The sequence below is a fragment of the Excalfactoria chinensis genome, chromosome 1 (assembly GCF_039878825.1).
Source record: "Excalfactoria chinensis isolate bCotChi1 chromosome 1, bCotChi1.hap2, whole genome shotgun sequence".
In the NCBI taxonomy this organism is placed as follows: Eukaryota; Metazoa; Chordata; class Aves; order Galliformes; family Phasianidae; genus Excalfactoria; species Excalfactoria chinensis.
The window spans coordinates 5,258,736-5,279,757 of NC_092825.1; the positions used below are offsets into that span (position 1 = coordinate 5,258,736).

Genomic DNA, 21,022 nt, shown 5'->3' on the forward strand with positions numbered 1-21,022 from the left:
CTGGCCAACATGTGCCAGATTTTTATCATCCTCACATTAAAAACTTTTATCGTTATGTTTAAATGGAATTTGTTGTATTTTAATTTGAGCCCATGTCCTCTTGGAGTCCTGTTGGATGTCGCTAAGAAAATCCTGGCACCTTCTTCTTTACTTGCCCTATCGCCTGCTTATACACAATGATAAGACTCCCCAGAGCCTTCTCTTTCCAGGCTGGACAGGCAGTTTTGTCAGCCTCTGCTCTCCAAAGCTTGATTTTGCTACTGGTGAATATCAGGGCTGGAGAGTAAAGGGCTTTTGAAATGTCATTTGTGAAAGATATGTTCCTGTCTACATTAATTTCTGTAAACATGATCTTTTTGGGAGTCTTTTTGAATTGAAATACTGTGTCTCTCCAGTTATCTGCTGTAAGAAAGGATTAAAAAAGGAAGACATCTCAATTTTTCATTCCCACCTTTTTGAGCATCTATGCCCTGAACCCTGCTTCTGTACTATATCCAAAAACACATCTGGCAGATAAACAGACCTAGGAGTTCACTTGTACAATGGCTGGGGATGTGGTAATTCATTTCAAAACCAGTAATTTTAAGGCAATAATTGTTACTTAGGGAAGGCAAAAAGGAAACAGTGATCAGCTCCTGGAAGAAAAGAGTAAGGATTTATATAAGAAAAAGGGAATGCCACGATGGGTTCTTTAAGGACAGATGAGGTAGTAATGACATGAAGTTGCCTTGATGCTATAAACCTGATTTGTATGCATTTATTTACCCTACCACAAAGTATGTAATCTAATTCCGAACCTGCATTTTTCCTGACTTTTATAATCATCTATTGCAAATTTTGGACAAGCATTCCCAAGCTGCAGATGTGGAAGTTGGCCCCATCCTTCAAAAGGAAACCAGAGAGTCCCAATGTGCCATACCAACATGCTGGCTGCTCGTTCCCTGGTCATTATGCAGGCAGTGTGAGAGCTCAGCTGTCATTGTCCTTTATGAGAAATGAACACTGAAATTCTTCCGATAGTTTTATAGCTATTAGACATTTAAAACTGTTTAATATAAGTGGTTTATTTTGGAGAGCAAGAAAAGCAGATTCTGGCAATTTTGCCTGTGATATCTCTTCTATCTGTGTCTCACTTTAGTCAAGATTTACATAATAATGGGCAGGGAAATGTTGTGGCACACAAACCAGTGCATATTAGTTCTTAGTTGCTTTCCCAAAAGGCTTGAAAATGCAGCAGAATTAATCTAGGTCAAAAAAAAAAAAAAAAAAAAAAGTAAAAAAAAAAAAAGTAAAAAAAAAATGCCACTTCCATTTCTGAGGCAGAGGACATTTATAGAGAGCATTTGTATTCACAAGGGTGTGGGAATGACAGAGTGTGACTCCTCCAAAAGAGCTCCCCGGTGCAGCTGAAGGCTGACAGCAAACTAGGACTTGTGGCCAATTAACAGAAAGGCCGTCATAACTTGCAAGGCACAGGGAGAAAAAATTGAGCTCCATGGGATCATTTTTCACTGGCCATTTACAGGGCTTTTCCAGGCCTGCAGCATTTGTGCTGTAATGCAACAGGGGTGGTTTGGGGCACACTGGGGCTGCTCTGTAGCCTCCCTGGATGTTATAGGCAGACAAAAAAAATAGGGCATAAAGTGGAATTTGGCACATCCCATTTGTGAATCCTTCTGGTGTATGAGCCCCTGACTACCTGCAGCTAATGTATTAATATTAGAAGTGGTGTTGCTCTAATATGTGCTGTCATTAGAGTGGCGTTTCAGGTTCCTGGCTGGTGACAGGATTGGTAATAAAGTTTCCATCAGGGTGCCAATTATATCAAACTATTAGCAAACCTGAGCTAATTGGGAGGCGGCATCGTTAAAGGTTGATTTCTGCAGCGTATGGCAATTCTATCAGGGATTGCTTCAGGAGTGAATCATTGCCATCATGCTCAAGTGATTCCACACACAATAGAGCAAGAGGTGCGAGTAGGAATCAAAAATGCCTTAGCTACCTAATTTTTCTCTTCAGCAGAATTGCAGAAACCACTGGATTTTTGTTTCTGGAATGGCTTTTTGTCGTGAATGTCTGTATTTCCTATTCAGCCAGCCCCAGTTTTTCTCCATTTCTGTACAGAACCACCAAACCAAAATCTCTAAGGTTGTTAACGCCTCTCCTAAGATTAGAATGGTGTCTTTCACTCAGGTTAGCCTATTGCACTAAAATCCATAATAGAGAGCAAGACAGGGCTTCCATTGAATGCAGCAAAATTAATGAATGTGAGATGCTCACTGCCCAATGGCACCGTAGCTCCTGCAGCAGTAGGTCTTAGCAGTGCCTTTGGTGCAAGAGGGTTTTTAATGTCTTCATTGCTTTTTGGAAAAGGACGGTGTAGGTCGTGGTGTGTTTGGTTGCAAATCATTCTGTTTAGGCAGCTGTTTGTGATTTACAGAGCACGTCTTTCAGCATTGGGAACAGCTGGAATGCAAGAGACCCTTTAGAAATGCAGCCCTGTTAAATCATGGGTGTAATGTTTAGATTTTGATAGTGGAAGAGTGAATGTGAAAATCAGGAGAGGAACATTTGGAGGGGCTGGAGGAAAGCAAAAGAAATCCTCCTTAACCTAAAGTAGCTTGAACTGTGCAGCACTGACAAAAAGCTACTGTCCCAATTGAGATTCCAAGTTTGTATGAAGCCAGCACCTGTTCTGCTTGCAAATGCACACACAAAAGTGAGCTTCATTCACAGAAAGAAAGAAACATAGCGGGACTTCACTCATTTAGCCTTCCAGGGCCTTCAGTCCCTTGATCTGTCAGCCCCTTAGAATTCAAACACAACCTTTAAAGGAATTTTGAATTCACAACATGATGACTTTGTTGATGTCCTGAATGTGAATGTATTTTGAATTGAATTTGTCTACCAGGATTCCATTACTTGCTAAAAGAATACAGAGTTCAATCATCAGATAATCATTATAGCTGTTTTGAAGTGTTTATTTTATTAGTCTAGAAGGTAAAGCAAATTTCATACTTTTAAGTTGTTGCAGGCTTTGCAGACGCACTGATAAGCTCTTGTATTGCTATACCCTATGGTTAGAGTTCAGATACTGGCAGCAGGTGATAATACGCACAACACAGCAGAGATCCAAACTGACAAATTTTGTCAGTTGAAAACTACAAAAACTCATAAATCACTCTGAAGAATATCAGGTTTGTTTTTTTTTTAACCTACTTTTTTTTTTTTTTTTCTTTTTTAACTCTGAAAAGTTTAATTTCTAGGAAATTGCAGCACATTTTTTCTTAAAGCAAATCAAAAGCACAAAGCACCACATACGATGATGGCTTTTAATCCCCGTCTGCATCTGAGCGTTATTTTGTCCTATGGATACACATGGATAATTGCTGGTAACTTTAAACTAGGACCCGTCTATTTGTACTGGAAGCTGTGAGGAGCGTTTTCACACTCAAAGCAAGATGGAGGTTGCCGTATTCATTCGAGCATAAAATCCTGGCTGAGGGATTAAGCCTCTTACACAGATTTCAGTGCCGTTAAAAGCTGACACAGAGCACATCCACCACATCTCCAGGCAGAGGAGAGCTTCCTTTTGTTCACTGCTCAAAATTAAGGATGTAAACAGCTCTCGTGGAGTAATTAGTCTGTGCTTGAATTGGGAGAAAGCGATAAAAATACCGATGTGGCTGAGCTCCTAACAGTGTCTGAGCTGGAGCTTGCAGCCTAACAAAGGGGAGAGATTCTGTTAGGGAGTGTAGTGATGTAGGACAAGGCACAATGTCTTTAAATTAAAAGAGGGTAGATTTAGATTAGATATTAGTAAAAAATTCTTTATTATGGTGGAAATGAGGTACTAGAACAGGTTGCCTAGAGTGGTTATGGATACCCCATCTCTGTAAGTGTTCAGGGCCAGATTGAGTAGTGATTTGGGCAACCTGACCTGGTAGAAGGTGACCCTGTGTGTGACAGGAGCTTGGGACCGGATAGTCTTTGAGGTCTAAAACCTTCCCATAACATCCTGTGATTCTCTGAAGGCACCAACACAGCTTTGCATGTCCACACTGATGGGTGAATGGAGATGTGTGAACTTAGACCTCTAAGTTCATCTTGTCCAGCCATTCACAGCTTCATTGCCCTTCTCTGAACACACTCCAGGGCCTTGATGTCTTTCTTGCAGTGATGGGCCCAAAACTGAGCACAGTATTTGAGGTGCAGCCTCACCAGCACTGAGTACAAAGGGATGACCCACCTCCCTGCTCGTGCTGGCTGTACTATATCTGATATAAGCCAGAATGCCGTTGGTCTTCTTTGCCACCTCAGCACACTGCTGGCTCATGTTCAGCCAGCTGCTGACCAATACCCCCAGATCCTTTTTCTCCATGCAACTTTCCAACCACTCTACCCCAAGCCTGTAGTGCTGCATGGGATTGAAGTTTACTGGTGAAAGCTCTGCAGTATGTCACAATTCCACAACGTGCACAAACGTCTTCCAGAAACCCAGTTTTTCTGTCAACAAATAACGACACATGTGGATGTGGTGTAGTGAGAGTCCTTGCCATTTGCTTTCTTTTTTCCACGCCTAATTTCTAAACAGTTGTGTTAGTGAAGCTAGGGCTGCACGATCCCCATGCAATCTGTTGCTGCCATCTTTGACAGTGACTCAAGCAAAACTGTTTCCAGCCATGAGTGAGGCTGTTTACTCCTGTCTTTGTCTTGCTAAACAGGTTCCTGTTAAAAAGATAAAAATAAAAAATCTCCACCTCTGGTGCTAATTGGTGCCTTTGGCAGACTGAGCAGGGCTTGTGAATTGGATGTGTCATGGAAAATTGAATGTGTCAACTCTCTTCCAATGGTTGGGGACCTCAAGGTCTTTTTCTGGCTCTAAATTTCCTTTAGGGAAAAAGAAGAAAAAAAGAAAAACAGAAAAAAGAGAAAACACACTGAGACAAGAGATCTTTTTCCTTTTTTCTAATGAGGTGTTGAAGTTGAGCGTTATGGTGTACATTGCACTGTGTTTTATCAGCAGAAGAAATGAGAAGCAGGGCTGTTGTCTACCATCATTTTTTGGACCCCCTACCTCTATCAGAAGCTGCCTGGCACTGGGTGGCAGCTTTTGTTCAGTCTATTCAAGCATCTGGCAGGATAGCCATGGAGTTGTTGCCAATGTCCTTAAGGAACTATAGGGATCTGCATGATTCATTCACTATCATTGCTAGGTACAGAGCAAAGATGTTGTGTGACGAAGTAAATACAGTTCCAGCCCAAGTATAACCAGCATTATAAAAGCAGAGATTTGCTGCTTTGGCGGTACTGGCTGTCAGCATGAGTTCCTGTTCCTTCAGTCAAGAAGATTCTAGCTCACGTGGAGTTAAATCAGAGTTAAACTGAGCTGATTGAGAATAGACAGAACCATGTCCACAAACCAATTCACCTTATAAGCCGTCCTAAGCAGGAGCAGAGAAGGTTATCACTGTCAGGTTTTGAGGTATGTGGACGGCAGAGGAGTTTAGCTAGAGTTCAAGCTGCTGTCACATTTGCTGGTGATGAAGCCACAATTATGCGTGCAGGGGCCTGCAGAGAGGAGTGTTGAGTTTGTTTGTTTTTTCTTTTCTCTTAGGAAATATACTTTTTAATTTCCAGTGGTGTCACTGATTTGTCTCTGGCAATATTGAACTTTCTTAGGGAAAACAGAGGAAAGTCCTAGTTGCCCTTCAGCAGAGGCTACTAACTACCAGTCGGACAGCACACATTAGCCCTGTTTTTTTACACAGCAGTCCTCCCTTCTGGTATTTCTGCAGAAACAGATGAATTTGGTACTTTCTCCTATGGCACGTGATCCTGAGCCAAAGGGATTTTACACTTGAGGCATCTTCAAAGCTGTTGTCAGAGCTTCAATAGTGTGTGTACCTTGGCAGCAAGCACCTCCATAGGCTGAGCTGTAGCATTTCCTTTGGGACTGTGTGCATGTTCGCCTTTCATGTTCTGGGTTTTCATATTTTCTTTTTTCATCAATCCACCCCACCCTTGTTGTCAGAAAGCTTCAGAATCGAGTGTCCACAATTGGTGTTTACCGGTGGAATAAGAAGCTTTAGAAGTATTCACAGGAAGCACAAAACCCGCAGGCTCTGGCTTTCTGTAATAGTCATCCCTGCCAAACAATGATCAGTGAAATAATTATCAAGCCTTCTCTTTCATGAACTGTGAACTTTTAAGGAAACTATTGGTATTATGGGAAGTGTTTCTCCCAGCTGTGTTAAGTCAGCATTACCTGCCTGCCCATGTATTATACTGCTTGCAAGTGCTTTTCTGTTACGGATAAACTCTCTGCATTCCAGCTGGGAATACATTATTACCTTTGCTTGTTATGGAGGTAATGGTCGTCACTGGCCCCGCTGCAAAGCCAGAGGGAGCATTCACAGTGCAGTACACAGCTTGAGCCAAGCAAGAGGCAGCAGAGAGGGAAATCTGGGTTCAGTTTTTCTTTCCAAGGTGTGGAGTGAGCCTCCTCCACGCAGCCAGACACTTGCTAGCTGTGTTCTGCTGCACGCACATTCTCCTTGGTGTCCTTTGCTGTTATGGCAGCGCTTAGAGGCAGAAAAAAAGCTAGCATAGCAGGAGTGACATGGTATTTCATGTTGGTAAGCACCATGGAGACAGTGCAAGCAAAGGAGAAAGTGTTGCACCTGTGTCATCATCTCAGGGAGCAGGAATGGTGGTGATGAGGCGAGAGAACCGCACTTTCTGTTTGGTTTTGGCATTTCCCTTCAGTTGCAACACACGTCTGTTAGTGATTAATACAGTAGGATTGTTTGCTGGTTCATCAGTAAAATCAGCATCATTCTGTTTGATATGAAATAGGTTTTTACTTCAGCAGCCACTCCTGCCTCCCAGCAGGTTTTCTCTGTCCCAGCACCAGGTCAGTCAACTGACTGCAGCTGCAGAGCTCCAAAGGAATTTGAGAATCACTTCTTAGCATAGAGGCTGTCCATGTCTATGGGAGAGGGGCTGCACTCAGCCCAACCTGTTTCCCTTACAGGGTCACAGCAGAGTGGGTGCTAAGTGAGAATTTGCCTTGTTTTATTCACTGAAGTGCACCAGAGATGATGCCAGGGTGGTTTCACTCCTACTAGAAGTCAGTTGAAATCACAAACTGTCATTGTGCCCAGCACCCCACCTGCAGTGCAGGTGGAAAGTCCTTCTGCAGGAAGCCCTCCATGCCCCATGCACATGGCAGATCATCTGCCAGTGCTTGTTTCATACCACATTTCACACCAGTGATGCCCTCAACAAAGGAGTGCCACAAAGATGGCGGAAGATCTGGAGGACCAGGTGTGTGAGCAGCAGCTGAGGGTCCTGGGCTTGATCAGCACAGAGCAGAGGCACAGAGGGGAGGCTTCATGGTGGCTGCAGCTCCTCACAGGGAGCGGAGGGCAGGGAACAGCATGGAGCTGTCATGGGAGGAGCAGGGGGTGTTATGGAAGGGTCTGCACCAGAGGGCAGTGAGCACTGCCCCAAGCTACTTAAGTTCAAAGGGTGTTTGGCCAATGATCTCAGATACTGGGTTTGGATTTGGAGTGGTCCTGCGTGGAGCCGGGAATTTGACTTCATGATTCTTAGCTCCTTGCTTATAGGTAAGGCAAACCCCCTAAATAAGGTCCTTCTTGAACCTGATTTTCTGCCTGGGATGTAACAATGAATGCCTGCTGGTTTGAGCTTGCCTTGTTGCTCATATTCAAAGCATAATGGGGAGCCTACAGAAAAATATAACCTTATTTACACCACACAAAGCCAATTGGATTTTAGTTAACTTGATTTCTAAGTGATTACAGTTCGCTAACAATGTAGGTGTGCTATAGATGCAATGCACAGGGGGTGACTTTTTATTTTAAACCACTCAAGCTTTCTTTTATTCATGTCATTCAGGCAGCCTCGTGATAATTCACATTTCCAGCTTTCATAATGTGTTGTTCAACCACTGTTTTTTCTGCCTCCCTATTGTACTCTCACAAATCATACTCACTAATTTCTGAAAGCTTTTCATTTCTCTCTATAGGTTGTTGTTTCGTAACATTTTATACAAGAAAAGCTGCTCTTGAGGCACAGAATGCACTGCACAATATTAAAACTTTACCTGGGGTGAGTACATTTACTTTTTGATCCTAATTATTTTGTTGCCAGAAAATAGCCCTTTTGCTTGAGATGCTGATTAAGTGCCCCACATGACCTTGGGCAAACCTGATGTCCTGTCCTGTAACAGTGCCAGTCCTGTAGCAAAGGCATTATCTCTAAAGACAGTTGCTGTTCTGTAGAAAGTCCCTTGGCTGGAAACACTGCTGATTCCTGCTGACTAGAGGCAGTTACTGAAGTGAAAGGTAGATCCAACTTTTTTTTTTTTTTACAGGAGAAGGAGGGGGAGAAACATATGGCAGAAAAACACTGCACCACTGAGGATTCTAGATCCAAAAGGGAGAGGAGAGGAAAAGACAAAATACAGCCAATTTCATTAAATGCAGCCTTTGTACGCATGGTTTCTAAGCAGCCAAGCGTATTAGTGAGGTGACTGCACATCAGGGGACCACAGAGCACAGTACCACATAGCTGCTTGCACATAGCCATCCCTGCCACCACCTCTGCTCAGTACCCTTTTCCTGCTGATACATTGCACTGGTGGTTAAAGCAGTTGTGCTCGTGTTATTGAGCTAATCGTACAACCTGCATCGTATGTTATCCCATGGTAGTTCAGATCTGAGTTATAGGTTGGGAGAGAAGAATATCACTGGTAATTGCATGACATAACTCTGAAGTCTTCTTGTTCTAATGTTTTCATTTGTTCTGCTGTTTGCAACCAAATTCTTCAGGGACCAGAAGGGAAGAGTATAAAGAGTGGGGATATATTCCCCCTTGATGCATGGCAAATGTTCCAGTATATTCATAGAGTGTGTTGCTACAGACACAAGAACAAATTATACAGCACTGTATAAATAAATGGAATATTGTTTGGACTGGCAGTTATGATGGATGGTTATGGACTGATGGCCAATATCTTTTTGAGTTCCTAGACGCCATATGTGAAATCAGACAATACGTGTTTGAAAACTTCATGTCTGGCTGGCCTGCTTTATGCAGGTCCTGTTAGAAAAGTCACCTCTTTTGTCATGGAAATGACCAGCATGGAGATGTTGGATAGTTACCCATGAGCCATGCTAATTCACATAGGTAGAATGGAATTCTTCCATCATTTGAAAATGGAAATGCTGGAAGGAGTGGGAAGAAATCTGCAATGACCAGCTAGCTACAGGAAAATCTGTGAAAAATTGTGCCACTTCAGATTTCAGTAAATTTTTCCAGGGTTGATGTCAAGTCTCATAGTGACAGGTTAGCTTTTGAGGATGTACAGGATGATATGCTATCACTGGACACAAAGGAAAGTGTTGAGGGACCTCCGGAGCTCCAGCTACATCACAGCATCCCTTGGCTCTGCAGCTCCAGTTGTTGGTTCCCATCCCCACTGGCGGAACATGATGAGCCCTTGGATGAACGCTCTCTAACCCAATTCAGCCAATGTTACAGTTAACCCATCTCATTGTATAACTGCTCTCAAACATGCTTTCAGTTAAGCAGCTGTGCTGAATGGGATGGGGACAAAAATGGAGGGGGTCCTGAGCTGTTGCAGCATCTCTGAGTGCGTGAGCCCTACCCTGGAACCCCATAGTTGATCTGTACATCACTCATTTCTGCATCAGGGAAATTCCTTTTGCTTGCACCTCTCTTCTTCCTGAGCCCCAGAGCTGGCTGCTCCACTCTGAAAGGTCTTGGTTAAACCAGCGGGTGATTAAGAGGGCAAGTCTCATTTCCTGACCTCCCCATGTACAAGTGGCAAAATGGGTTCAGCTTTGCAGAGCTTCTTACTTCAACAGAGCAGCATTTTCTCCTCTTTATGGCGAAGGAGATGCCGCAGTTAAAGAGGCTGCTACACCTTTATTTATTTAAATAAAGATCAAAACTATAACATGTTTTTCCAATGCGGCCTCCAGCTCATGGTCTTTTAAAATGTATCTTTTTCAAGCTCTGTTTTTCCATCTTGAATGTGAAGTTACAAACTTTAAGAAAGTGTGAAAATTACATTCCCATGACTCTGGGGCCTGGGCTGATCTGATCCTGATGCTTCCTGGGATGTTAAGATTTTGAGATGAGTTGTTACACCTAATACTTAAAGGCACATTTCTAATAAGGAGAAAAACTCAAACAGTTCATCACATTAAAGAAAATTAACCAAATATTATATAACAGATTCCATATTTTGAATGTGCTATATGCTGACATTCAGCGTAAATTGCAGTACTGTTATGATGCAGCAGCATATTCCCAAAACAACCTTGTTTATAATATATAATATATAGTATATAATAAAGTTGTGGCACTTCACTTGAGCAGGATTCTCCTTCTATGAATTTTAGTGATTTCCATGCTGTTAGATCTGGCCCACTAAGCAGCTTTCCGTGAGCTAGCAGGGATTGGTAGCGGATAGCCTGTGTGTGAAACAGTCTCTTTCAGAGCAAATGGAAGCAATCATCTGTCAAGGCTACAAGGGATGAATTTGGATCAGGTTCATTTGGGCATCAGCTTGCTACCAGTAAACAAGATGTACTGTGTAGGAGCTTCAGAATGGAGGTGTATTTGGAAACAAAACAACCTGTGCCTTCCACTTCTGCTGAAATACAACCATGCATCAGATAAGAAGCATCTCTGAACAACACAGGAAAAAAACAGAGTTACAGGCAGGTGGTTTGTTAGTCTCAGATACGGAATTATGGCAGACACAGAAGCAGGGGTGCAGCAGCTTGCCTGCAATTCACATGTGCAAAGGTATCGCTCATCCTGCTGCAACACTGCATGCACTGAACAATTGTAAGCAGGATGTTTCTGGTTTATCTCTTCGTTTCTGAAATGCAGACTTCCTCCATGTTGCTCAGTAAGCAGGTTTCGTATGAGCACTTACAAAGCCAAAAAAGTGTTTGTCTAGCATGAAGCCGTCATGCTATCCCACTTCTGCATGTTCGTTTAATTTGGGTGGGTGTTTGAGCAAAGCCTGCCATGCTCAGTTTCTGTATCTACTTTCTGTGCGGACCACATTCTTAACAGAGACATGAAAACACTTTATCTGCTCCTTTGAACTGCACCCTTTTAGTGGACATGAAGAAAACAAGACCAGACATAAATGATTAATGCAGAATCTTGGAAGAAAATATTGCAGGGTGCCTTGCTGTTTGATTACAAGCCTTGGAATTAGTCAACATTTCCATAATTCTAAACCAATATACACCTGTTTTCCCACTGTGATGTGAAGGCACAACTTAATTTAACAGAAACCCTGCTGTGCTAAATCTCTCATTAAATACCAAGCCAGTTCTGTAATTTAAAGTTGCAGCACCACTATTTTAACAGAATTGCCTTTGTATTATGAAATTAATAAGAAGTTAATGATGCACTTTGCTGTATTCTCTCAGCTTTGCTTTTTTTTTTTTTCACAGCAACAACAACAAAAAAGAAAGATAAAGAGGAAAAACGTGTCACCAGCTGACATCTCAAGGCTTTTCTTGTTTTAATCATTTTCCTGAGGATAAAATTCATTTAAAGCATTTTTTTTTTTTTTTAATTTTTAAAACTTTTGGCATAAGTGGGATCAAACATCTTCTTTTTACTCATGATTATTATAATCTCTCTGTTAGACATAATATTCCTTGTCACACAATGGAACTTTTATCTTTCCCCAAATATGTATTTAGATATCACTTGTCACAGTAGCACTGCTGCTAGGCAGAGAAAATGATGCACAGCGTTTGAGAAATACAGGCATATTGATATATATGATACATATCAATGAAATAAGAACAATTCTCTTCTGTTTACTTGGCTTCACAAGTAGCTTTTATGTCTTGTAAATGAGCAAAATGAATTTCTAGATATGTCTTTTCAAATATAGCATGCAAGCACATAGCTCATAGCCTGGCTCCATGGGGATGCGGCTGGTATTATTCAAGTTACAGTCAGGTTCTTCCTGTGTGAATGTCAGTGTGGATTCTGTTTTAAAAGGCAGAGGAGAGAAAAGGGAAAACCTCAATATGAATACAGTAATTGAGATGAGACGTAGAACCAAGGTCTTAACTAGTCTCATCTTCATTAAGAATCTCTTGGCTTTGCTGGAGATGCTTAGCTTCTATTCCCTAAACAAAATAATGCAGTGAATTCTTCCCATCTAAATTTATTCTGTACCTTTAGTTAGATGCAATAATCACAGTCCCCCCACGCATAAGCACACTAATATGCTGCTTTGTGAAAACTGGCTTTTATGCAGAGGCTGTATGCAGACACTGCTCTCAGCCATGTTGGCGGCACTGACATACTTTGGTTTAGTCTTACCGTTCATGCCAGTTTAAGAACAGAATCTACTCGATTTGGCTAACTAGTTCATTGAGTAGGATTTCATGGCAAAAGATAACTGCAGGTAGGTAACAAGGACTGGTTTGGGTTCTTGAAGCCCAACAGCTGAATAAATGGACCTTCTGATGCAGAAGCTATTTGAGATCAGGAATCAATTGGAATCATTTAGTAAAATCCTTTCAGTAAAATCTAGGCCTAAGTCTCTCCGTAGTCTGTTTCACATTTAGAGTTAGATTCACCTGACATGACACGGATCATTTGTTGCCTCAGTACCTTTGCTTATATCCTCATAGGAGAGGTTATCACAAAAATAATTAACAGCCTGCACTGATTAAGGTGTCAACACTCCTATGCATTTAACAGGCTAATGGTTTACGTGGTTCTTATTTCAAGTGGGTATACAAATTCCAAGTAGCAGCAAGCCCATTGTATTGAAGTTGTAGCCAAAATAAGGGATGTTAACTGCATCAATCAATTTAATTAAGAATGTAACAACAGAGAAATACAGTTTTAAGAAAGCTCTTTAAATTTTAACAGCAGGGTGGAGTTTGTAGGATATAACTGTCTTGTAAAATATTAATGGCCCCCTTTTTGCCAGATGTTGTCAGGGAAGTGATTTTCATTTTTAACAGTGTAAGAATCACTACTGGCTTTATGAAATGTATTTACGTGACAGGAAAACAGGACTGCCTTAGAGAAAGCTGTTCCCTAAGTGTTCTTAGAACCACAGAATAGCTTGGGTTGGAAGGAACCTCCAAGTCCATCCAGTTCTAGCCCTCTGCCATGGCCAGGGTTGCCATGCACTACATCTGGTTAGATCAGGGCTTCATCCAACCTGGCCTTGAACACCTCCAGAGATGGAGCATCCACAGCCCCTCTGGGCAGCTGTACCAATGCCTTGCCACCCTCTGAGTAAAGAATTTCCTCTTCACATCTAATCTAACTCCCACATCTAATCTAACTCTCGCATCTAATCTAACTCTCTGTTCATTTAGTTGAAAACCATTCCCCTTTGTCCTATCGCTGTCAGACTGTATTGTGTGCTACCTGTAAAGAAACCTTAGGAGTACAGCTTTAGGGGTGCAGAATAAGTGCAGCTACCTTTTAAAGAACGTAGGTCATTGTCCTGTTTCACAAGAGTATTCATTCTGCCCTATGGTGGGCTGATTGCCCACTGGCAAAGTAACAGCCGCTTTGGGGCTTTCCCTCTCCTTTGTAGACTGGCTCACGTTTCGTACTGTGTGTAAAGCACAGGTTATTTAACCTTAATCATAATAATCTATTACAAAAGGCAGGTATCTACAGTGGCTTTGTTTGCATCCATGTTCACTCACTGATAAGACAGTTTGTCCAACAAGAAGCAAACAAAAAAACCCACATAATTCTGATTTGTGCTTTAAATCGTGAGTTCTGTACACTTCTAATGAATATTGCACTTTCCTTTCTTAAATACCATTTTAATAACCAGCCCGTTTCTCTGCTTTAGGCTTTATGAGTTGTCAGTATATGAACATTATGTAAAAATTACCTGTAATAAAAAGGTAATCATCCAATATGACTTGAATTATAGCCTGAATATGGGATATCAATGACTTTAAGAGATTTTGACAAACAGAAAGGGAATTCAGAGAGTAATTAAGCTAGTTAAGAGCTTGGAGTGATTGATTTATGATGACAAATTAAACTAATTCAGTGCCCATATAGCATGGCCAAATGCTGTTTAATGAGGAATCTGAAAAGTGTAGAAGTTTTTCAACGATAAAAATAACCAGATGGGAAAGGGAAGAGTCCCCTGGGAGCACCTATTTCTAGGAACTGGGCTATAAGACATTGAGTGATGTTGAGAAAGTGAATCTGGCCTATTTCTTCCTTTAAAATACTTCACGAATAGTACCACTCAGTGGTAGATTTTGTTAGCTCAGAAGAAGTTATTTTTTGTTATGCAAATACATCACTGCCACCTCTGCCCTCCAAAGATAAGTTGCACTGACCTTGATGCTTAAATAATAAATCACTATTTGCACTAAATTCAGATACCTTAATAGAAAGGTTGGATTTGTGTTTACCATTATTGTGAAACACAGAACATAGCATCAACCCTAAATTCAATTTTACCTAAAATGGTAAAAAGTGACAAATTGTCTTAGAAGCATAATGAAATTCCCTGTAAGCAGCTGACCTTGCAGCTGAATGGCAAAATGATAGGTGTTGTGCAGGCACGGGAAAGACATGTTGACTAAGTGAAAATAGCTTCTCTAAATTGAGCAGAACATTTCATTCATAATTATAGTCTCTTTCTCTCAGTGAGGGATGGGGGCCAGATTTACCTTTTGTCACAGCCTGACCATCAGGATAGCTTTCTGGCATGCAGGAGAAGGCAGCTGACACCTACACTGGATTACCTGTTGTAAGAATTTAACTTCAGTTGACCCAGAAGAGCCATCACTACTGGACTCAGCTGAGGTTGGAGGTCTCCTTCTATCCTATTGAATCTGTTCCTCAGTGTGTGAAAGCATTAACCTCTCATGGGACTGAAAGAAAGCAAGTGAAAGCACTTGCTTGCCTACTACTGAGAGCAGGGACTCAGAAACTGTGATATCTGTATTTTTATTATCTGTTTGGAAGATACTCACCCAGAATGGGGAAGTGTGTAGAATAATAACCTGGCAGGAGTATCTGTTGACCTGAAGTTCTGGTGTGAGGCCGTAAACGTTGGTCTGCCTTATTCAGGTGGTGATGTCCCAACCTAACCTCAGGGAATGTCAGGAGGACACAAAGCTGCAGCCTGTGTGGGATAAACTATTTCAGATCCTAGGTGTTCAAATCAGAGCCTTGCTTTTTCCAGAGAAGCAAGAGCACTTCAGCCCAGCTGCAAATGCAGTTAGATCCAAGCTAGCTTTTTCAGATACATCTTTTGGAGTAGCTCAGGGTTTTTTGTTTTTTTTTTCTGCAGTTTTGCAATAATAATAATATTGGGATGGAAACTAAGTAACACATAATATTGGATTAACCTCAGCAAGTTTTCCTAATGCAAAGCCCATCCCTAAAAGGTCAAACTGTAATGATATGTGACAATGCTTTGCCTCTATTTCCATAACTCTGGACAGCTGAGGTCAATACTCTGCAAAATACCTCTGGGTTTTACTGTCCAACATAGAATATCTTATCCTGCTTTTCAGTGAGGCTCAAGTGTCTGTTCGCAGGATATCAGTTTCAAGCTGGGTACCCAAAAAACACTGGCTGGAGAGCCTTCAGAATGGAAAACTGAGAGGCCATTGCAAAGCTCACCAAGATTTAGGTGGGATGCTTAGCTAGGGATAATAGCCCAGGCACTTTCTTAAGAAGCAATTTATCCTCCTGCTAGTGTTAGCTGTTTTCTGTTATCCAGAACAGAAAGTACAGGTGCTTCAGTCAGCCTCATTAGCACCATGACACAAGCTATTAAAGTTGTCTTTGTAATGAAAAAATAGTTCAGGGAGTCTTCCTAGCTGTCTGACTGCTCCTACAGCAATGAAATTAGAAAGGCAAATCATAAACAATGTTGCAGGCGTCAGGAAGTAACATCATTAGAGATGCCCTTGGATGCCATTTACCTGCCTCAATAGCAATATTTGGTGTCCGTGGAACTGAGTTATGTTATGACTAAAGAGCCAGAGCTTCATGGCATGCTTATAACAGAGAGACTGTTCAGCATCCTTTCTGGTGTTGTGTCCAATCCTGTGCGCTGTGCTGCTTCTTTCTAAAACCTGTGCAGTGTGCCCTGTAGCTCCATGCATTGCCATCAGAGGGTTGAAATGTCTCATTTTGTGCTTGTGTTCCTGTGGTGGTGCCAGGAGCTGAGGCATCCTTACCTAGTTTTTCCCCATCTCAGTTGGGTAATGAACCATACAGTTTAGATGCACTGTGCTTTTGTATGTGCCAAACATGGGATTAGAGGGAAAACATGAGTTTTGTCTTCTTTGTGGTCATTAAAAATCCTATAATACTTGCTGAAAAACCAACTGAAAATGGATGGCTTGACTGAACCTCCTGCTCAAAGCTTACTTTGGGCAATTAAATTCTGCCTAATTAAAAATACTCTTTGCAGATCCAGAAGGATAATTGATACTTAGCTCATTCTCCTAAATAAATCATCATCACCTCAGATGGGAGAGCCACTGCTTTGTCTGCTGTTACTCTGCGGTGTGCAGAGCAATCCTCTCTACTTTTCCATTCTAGAAAGCATTCAGGAATTCTTTGGGGCGCAGGCACCTTTTTGCTGTGCAGACATGTTCATACGTTTGTTGTGGTGGACATCCAGAACCTTCATGGTCACTGAAATGTGCTGTGAATTCATACCTTCAAAAGTTCAGAAGGAGACTGCCCCGATTGCAAAGCCTGTATTTCAGACTGCCAGTCTGAAATAGCATTGAGCTATTGGTACCCTCTGAAGCAGAGAGAAAATATCATTATATGTTATATAGCTTTTAACTGGAAAGCAGTACAGGAGTGGACAAGGCTAAAGTTTGGCTTACTTTTGGAACAGTGCATCTTTTTATTTGCAGCTTTGCTGAAATCAGTAATGGCTTTGCTTTTAGAATATAGCCTGAATATCTTTAGAAGCAGAGAGGAACAGTCACTGAAAAACATGCCGCCATAACTCCGTCTATGCACAAAAGCCTCCTTCTGTTGCATTGTGCCAGTAAAGTTAAAAAGGCAAAAACTGCAAAAGAAAAAAACATTGGACTAAACAGAGTCTTAAAGCAGCGGTAAACAAAATGTGGTTTCCTTTGTGGCTGATTTTTATCCAGCTGCAGCCAAATATCAAAGTGATATCAAAGGAAAGATACCCATTAATTAATTCAGACTGACTTCACAAAGCAAGCTGGAGCTTTTGCTGATATCTGATTCTGACAACTTCCTAATCTTCACAAGTTGTCATTAAGAGTGGCATTAAAGCAGTCTGCAGTCAATCCTGGCTCTCGCCCTATTGTAGCTCAGAGATGGGCTATCTCTCAGCACAGGAGGGGGCAGGATATGCAAGCGAGGGTTAGAATAAGCAACTTTGCTTCTTTGCAAATGGAATTTGCAATGTATCAGGGAATCTCATGAATACATTGCCTCTGTCATTCATGCTAGGAACGCTTGCCCAGTTCCACTTGCAACCCTTACAAGAATCTGTTGCTGTGAATGGAAATTTTCACTTCTGAAGGAGAAACACTGAGGGGGGGGGAGGGGGAGAATGGAATAGAAAGAAAGAAAAGGAGTTCATGTTTAAAAGGAATAATTGGAAGTCTGTAACGATTTTTTTTTAAGTATGAATAGAGCCTTATCATTGATTTCAAGATAGAGAGCATACTGAGTTGTAAAAAATAAGACTGGGGAAAATAAGACACTAATCAGAGAGTAAGATTAGTTTTTAACTAAGAACTGAAAGGCAGGTACCTCCATAAGTGAAGCTTGTAATGCCACCGTGAAAATAAACAAAACACTCTAGTGTTCCTTACTGCTGCCAGCAGCTCTCCATGGGATTACAGCCTCCTGTCGAGACTGGAGGTACGTGATACCTTTGTATTTCCATTCAGCTGTGAATGGCTCCGATGATTGAATGTGGTTTGTGTTCTAGACCATCACTTGAGCAAGTATCCACCAGACAGCGACTAATACTATTTTGTGGCCAATTCGTGACAATACCTTAGAGGAAAATGTGCTGTGTTATTATACAGTATGTTCATTTCAAATACTGCAAGAAAAACAGAGAGGATAAATGCTGTTGCGGGAGTATGTTGCCAAGCATCCCCAGCAGTGTGGATGTTTCGGCACATTTATTTCCTCCAGGGCCAAGTGTTTGTACTGCCCAAATGCCAGTGACAAATGGGAATTATTTTTGATTGTACATAGAATTGAGGATTTACAGTCATAAGAGGTAAAATAAAACTTAGATCAAGTATCAGGAAAAGCCATATCTCTCCAATTAGAATAATCTTCTAAAGGAAACAAAGTTAAATCCCAGTCCTTAGAGGCGTTTGGAGTAGGAAAAAATTAGAAAATATACGATAGGCAATAATCCTATACTGGCATTAAGTCATTTCTGATGAGTTACTGGATTTTTTCATTTCTAATTTCTACAATTGCTAAGAAGCGAAAGAAATTGCTATGCTTGTCTTGATGTAGTGTCCTCCTGTTTGTACAAAAAATGTACGATTAATCAAAGAAAGCAATTACTAAGTAAGAACTACAGTCAGTTTAATTGCTGTGCTTATATGCTCATGTCTGGAGGGCTCTGTTGGGCTGCTCAAGCAAGCATGTCCCTTGCCTCTAGTGGCCCCATCTATTTTGCAAAGAAAACACAGATTGATCCCAGTTTAGAAGGGGCATGATCGCTAACAGCCCTCGTGTCTGACACTTGTCTTCCTCCCTGTTGACATGAGAACCAAAAATAGAGGGTGTGACTTGGTGAATATTTCCCTTTTTCATCCATGCCATCTTCCCCTCTGCTTTCATTGCCTTCTGCTATTTCATCAAGTCGCAACAGCACATGGGCTGAATTAGCCCAGTTCAGAAGAAATAGAGTAGACTCGGGAACTGGGAGTTCAGTATTCCCAGTAGCTCAAAACACAGCCTCTGGAGCAAGTAGGATGAATGATGAGAGAGCTTTTAGCTCCATTGGTTTTACCAGAGGACCTTCCTGATAGCTCTCCTTGGACTCCAGCTGTTCCACCTGAAGCCATCTCTGCAAAGAGATTTCTTTGACCTTTAGGCAATTTGTGCATGAAGATGTTACTCCTGGGGCATAATGCAGAGAAAACTTCTAAATGAATTGGAAAGCAATATGAAGAACAAGTAAGGGAAGACAGCTTTTCACATGCTGGCATTTATAGTCACTAAATGAAGCGTGATGGTGGGATTTTTTTCAAGGCAGTCAAGGGCCCAGCCTCTGGAAAAATACATGAAGGTTCATATTCAGGGTGAAGTGCTAATATAGAACTTTACAGATGGGTGGAGGCAGGTTGATTTTGGACTTATTGTTCCTGATACTGTCCCTTTTACTAATGAAAACTTAATCACAGCTCTGTCCAAATAGCACAGCCAGCTGGAACTGACTCATTCTTCAAAAATATATGTTTCTGCTAATGTTGCCCATTTAATTTTTTAACTTCCCAAGCACATATTGAAAGAAATATTTAAATACATTATAATTCCTTAGGATTAGCTGTATGAGTACGTAGCGTCTGTTTAATATTGGTAAAAAATGTTGTCTTTACTCCAAACAAAGCACAAGCAAAATACATTATGTATGTAGGTGCTGAGAAATTGGAGGGAATGAGTTCACGCAAAGAATGGTTCAAAATGACATTGTTACTTGGCAGAGTGTCCTTACTGCTGTTTGTATGTATATACACATATATATATACATATTCATTATTTTTTTTCACATGGACGGTGTGTGTCCTTGCAGCTGGAGACTGCAGTAACGTTCTGTTTTTATATGTGGATAAAATATTGAGCTATCTCTTTCAGTCATTCTCCACAGCCAGATTATTTCACCACTGCGGAGTATTGGCATAACATTGACAGCTTTTATTTGGATGCTGATACTGGAGAGTTGTGGAAAATTCCTGTAACTTCAGCTCATGGACAACTTAAATAGAATTTATGAGCCATGTCCTCATTTGGCATAAAATATTATGGCTCCACTGGTTTAACAATAAAGCTGCACTATTTACCCAGCTGATCTCAGTCAGGAGAGCAGGATTTTTGACATCTTCATTCAAAATTGCTTTTCTACCTGAATGTTTTGGTTGTTTTCCACAACATTTAAATAGACGAGTAGTTTGGAGCCCATAGGTGACCTTTGAAGAATTCTGTATTAGTTTGCGTTTGGTAACAGGGAGAAATGTGACCAATGGGCTGTGAGTGCTGGAGAAGTGGGAGCTGTGAATACAGAAATGTATTCTGGACCCAGAACTACCCTGAGCTAATTCAAATACCTCTAAATCAAAACTGCAGCAGCACCGCATCATTGGTGCCAACTCTTTCTATAAATTGTCCTCTTTGCTCTAAATTAAAAGGTAGTATTTCAATAGATGTTATAATTTGGATCCTTTGGGGGCTTATTTTAGACCTACCTCAATCACACTTTTTAACTATAAGATATTCTTGCTGTTACATTGTACTGCAAATATGAAAGCTTTCCAGCAAGAATTTTAAAAAAGCTTTACATAAAAAGTCCCATAGCCTAGAATTTGAGTTTTATGCCAAATAATAGACTCTAGTTTCTATCAGAAGAAGAGACCAAGTGCGTTGTTGGATCAAGGTGACCTTATATGCTGCAGAAGGAGTCAAGCTGAAGATACACTTTTTAAATGAACAGAAAAATCTCTGATGTGAAACTGGGGGAGCTGTAAAAGTTGATTTCTCTCCTGTTGAATGAAAGCCAAAAATTGAGAACCTAACTGGAGATGAGATAACGTTGTGAAAGAAGTGGTGGAGCCCCTGGCTTTGCTTTCTTGCTTTTCTGAAGCTTTTCTGTTGCTGGTCATTCCCTTTAAAGGGTTATTTCCTGAATTTCGTCTTGGCAAAGGTAGAGGATATTGCTGAG

General features: G+C 41.2%; 1 protein-coding gene across 21 annotated transcripts in view; it reads left to right on the forward strand.

Annotated features, from left to right (window-relative positions):
• CELF2 (CUGBP Elav-like family member 2) overlaps positions 1-21,022 on the forward strand; it is a 545,978-nt gene that overhangs the window by 443,009 nt on the left and 81,947 nt on the right. For all 21 annotated transcript variants that reach the window (XM_072354469.1, XM_072354546.1, XM_072354461.1 and 18 more), the window contains one exon: positions 8,054-8,136. In XM_072354469.1, coding sequence (XP_072210570.1) covers positions 8,054-8,136 — 83 coding nt within the window. The remainder of the gene's footprint in view (positions 1-8,053; positions 8,137-21,022) is intronic.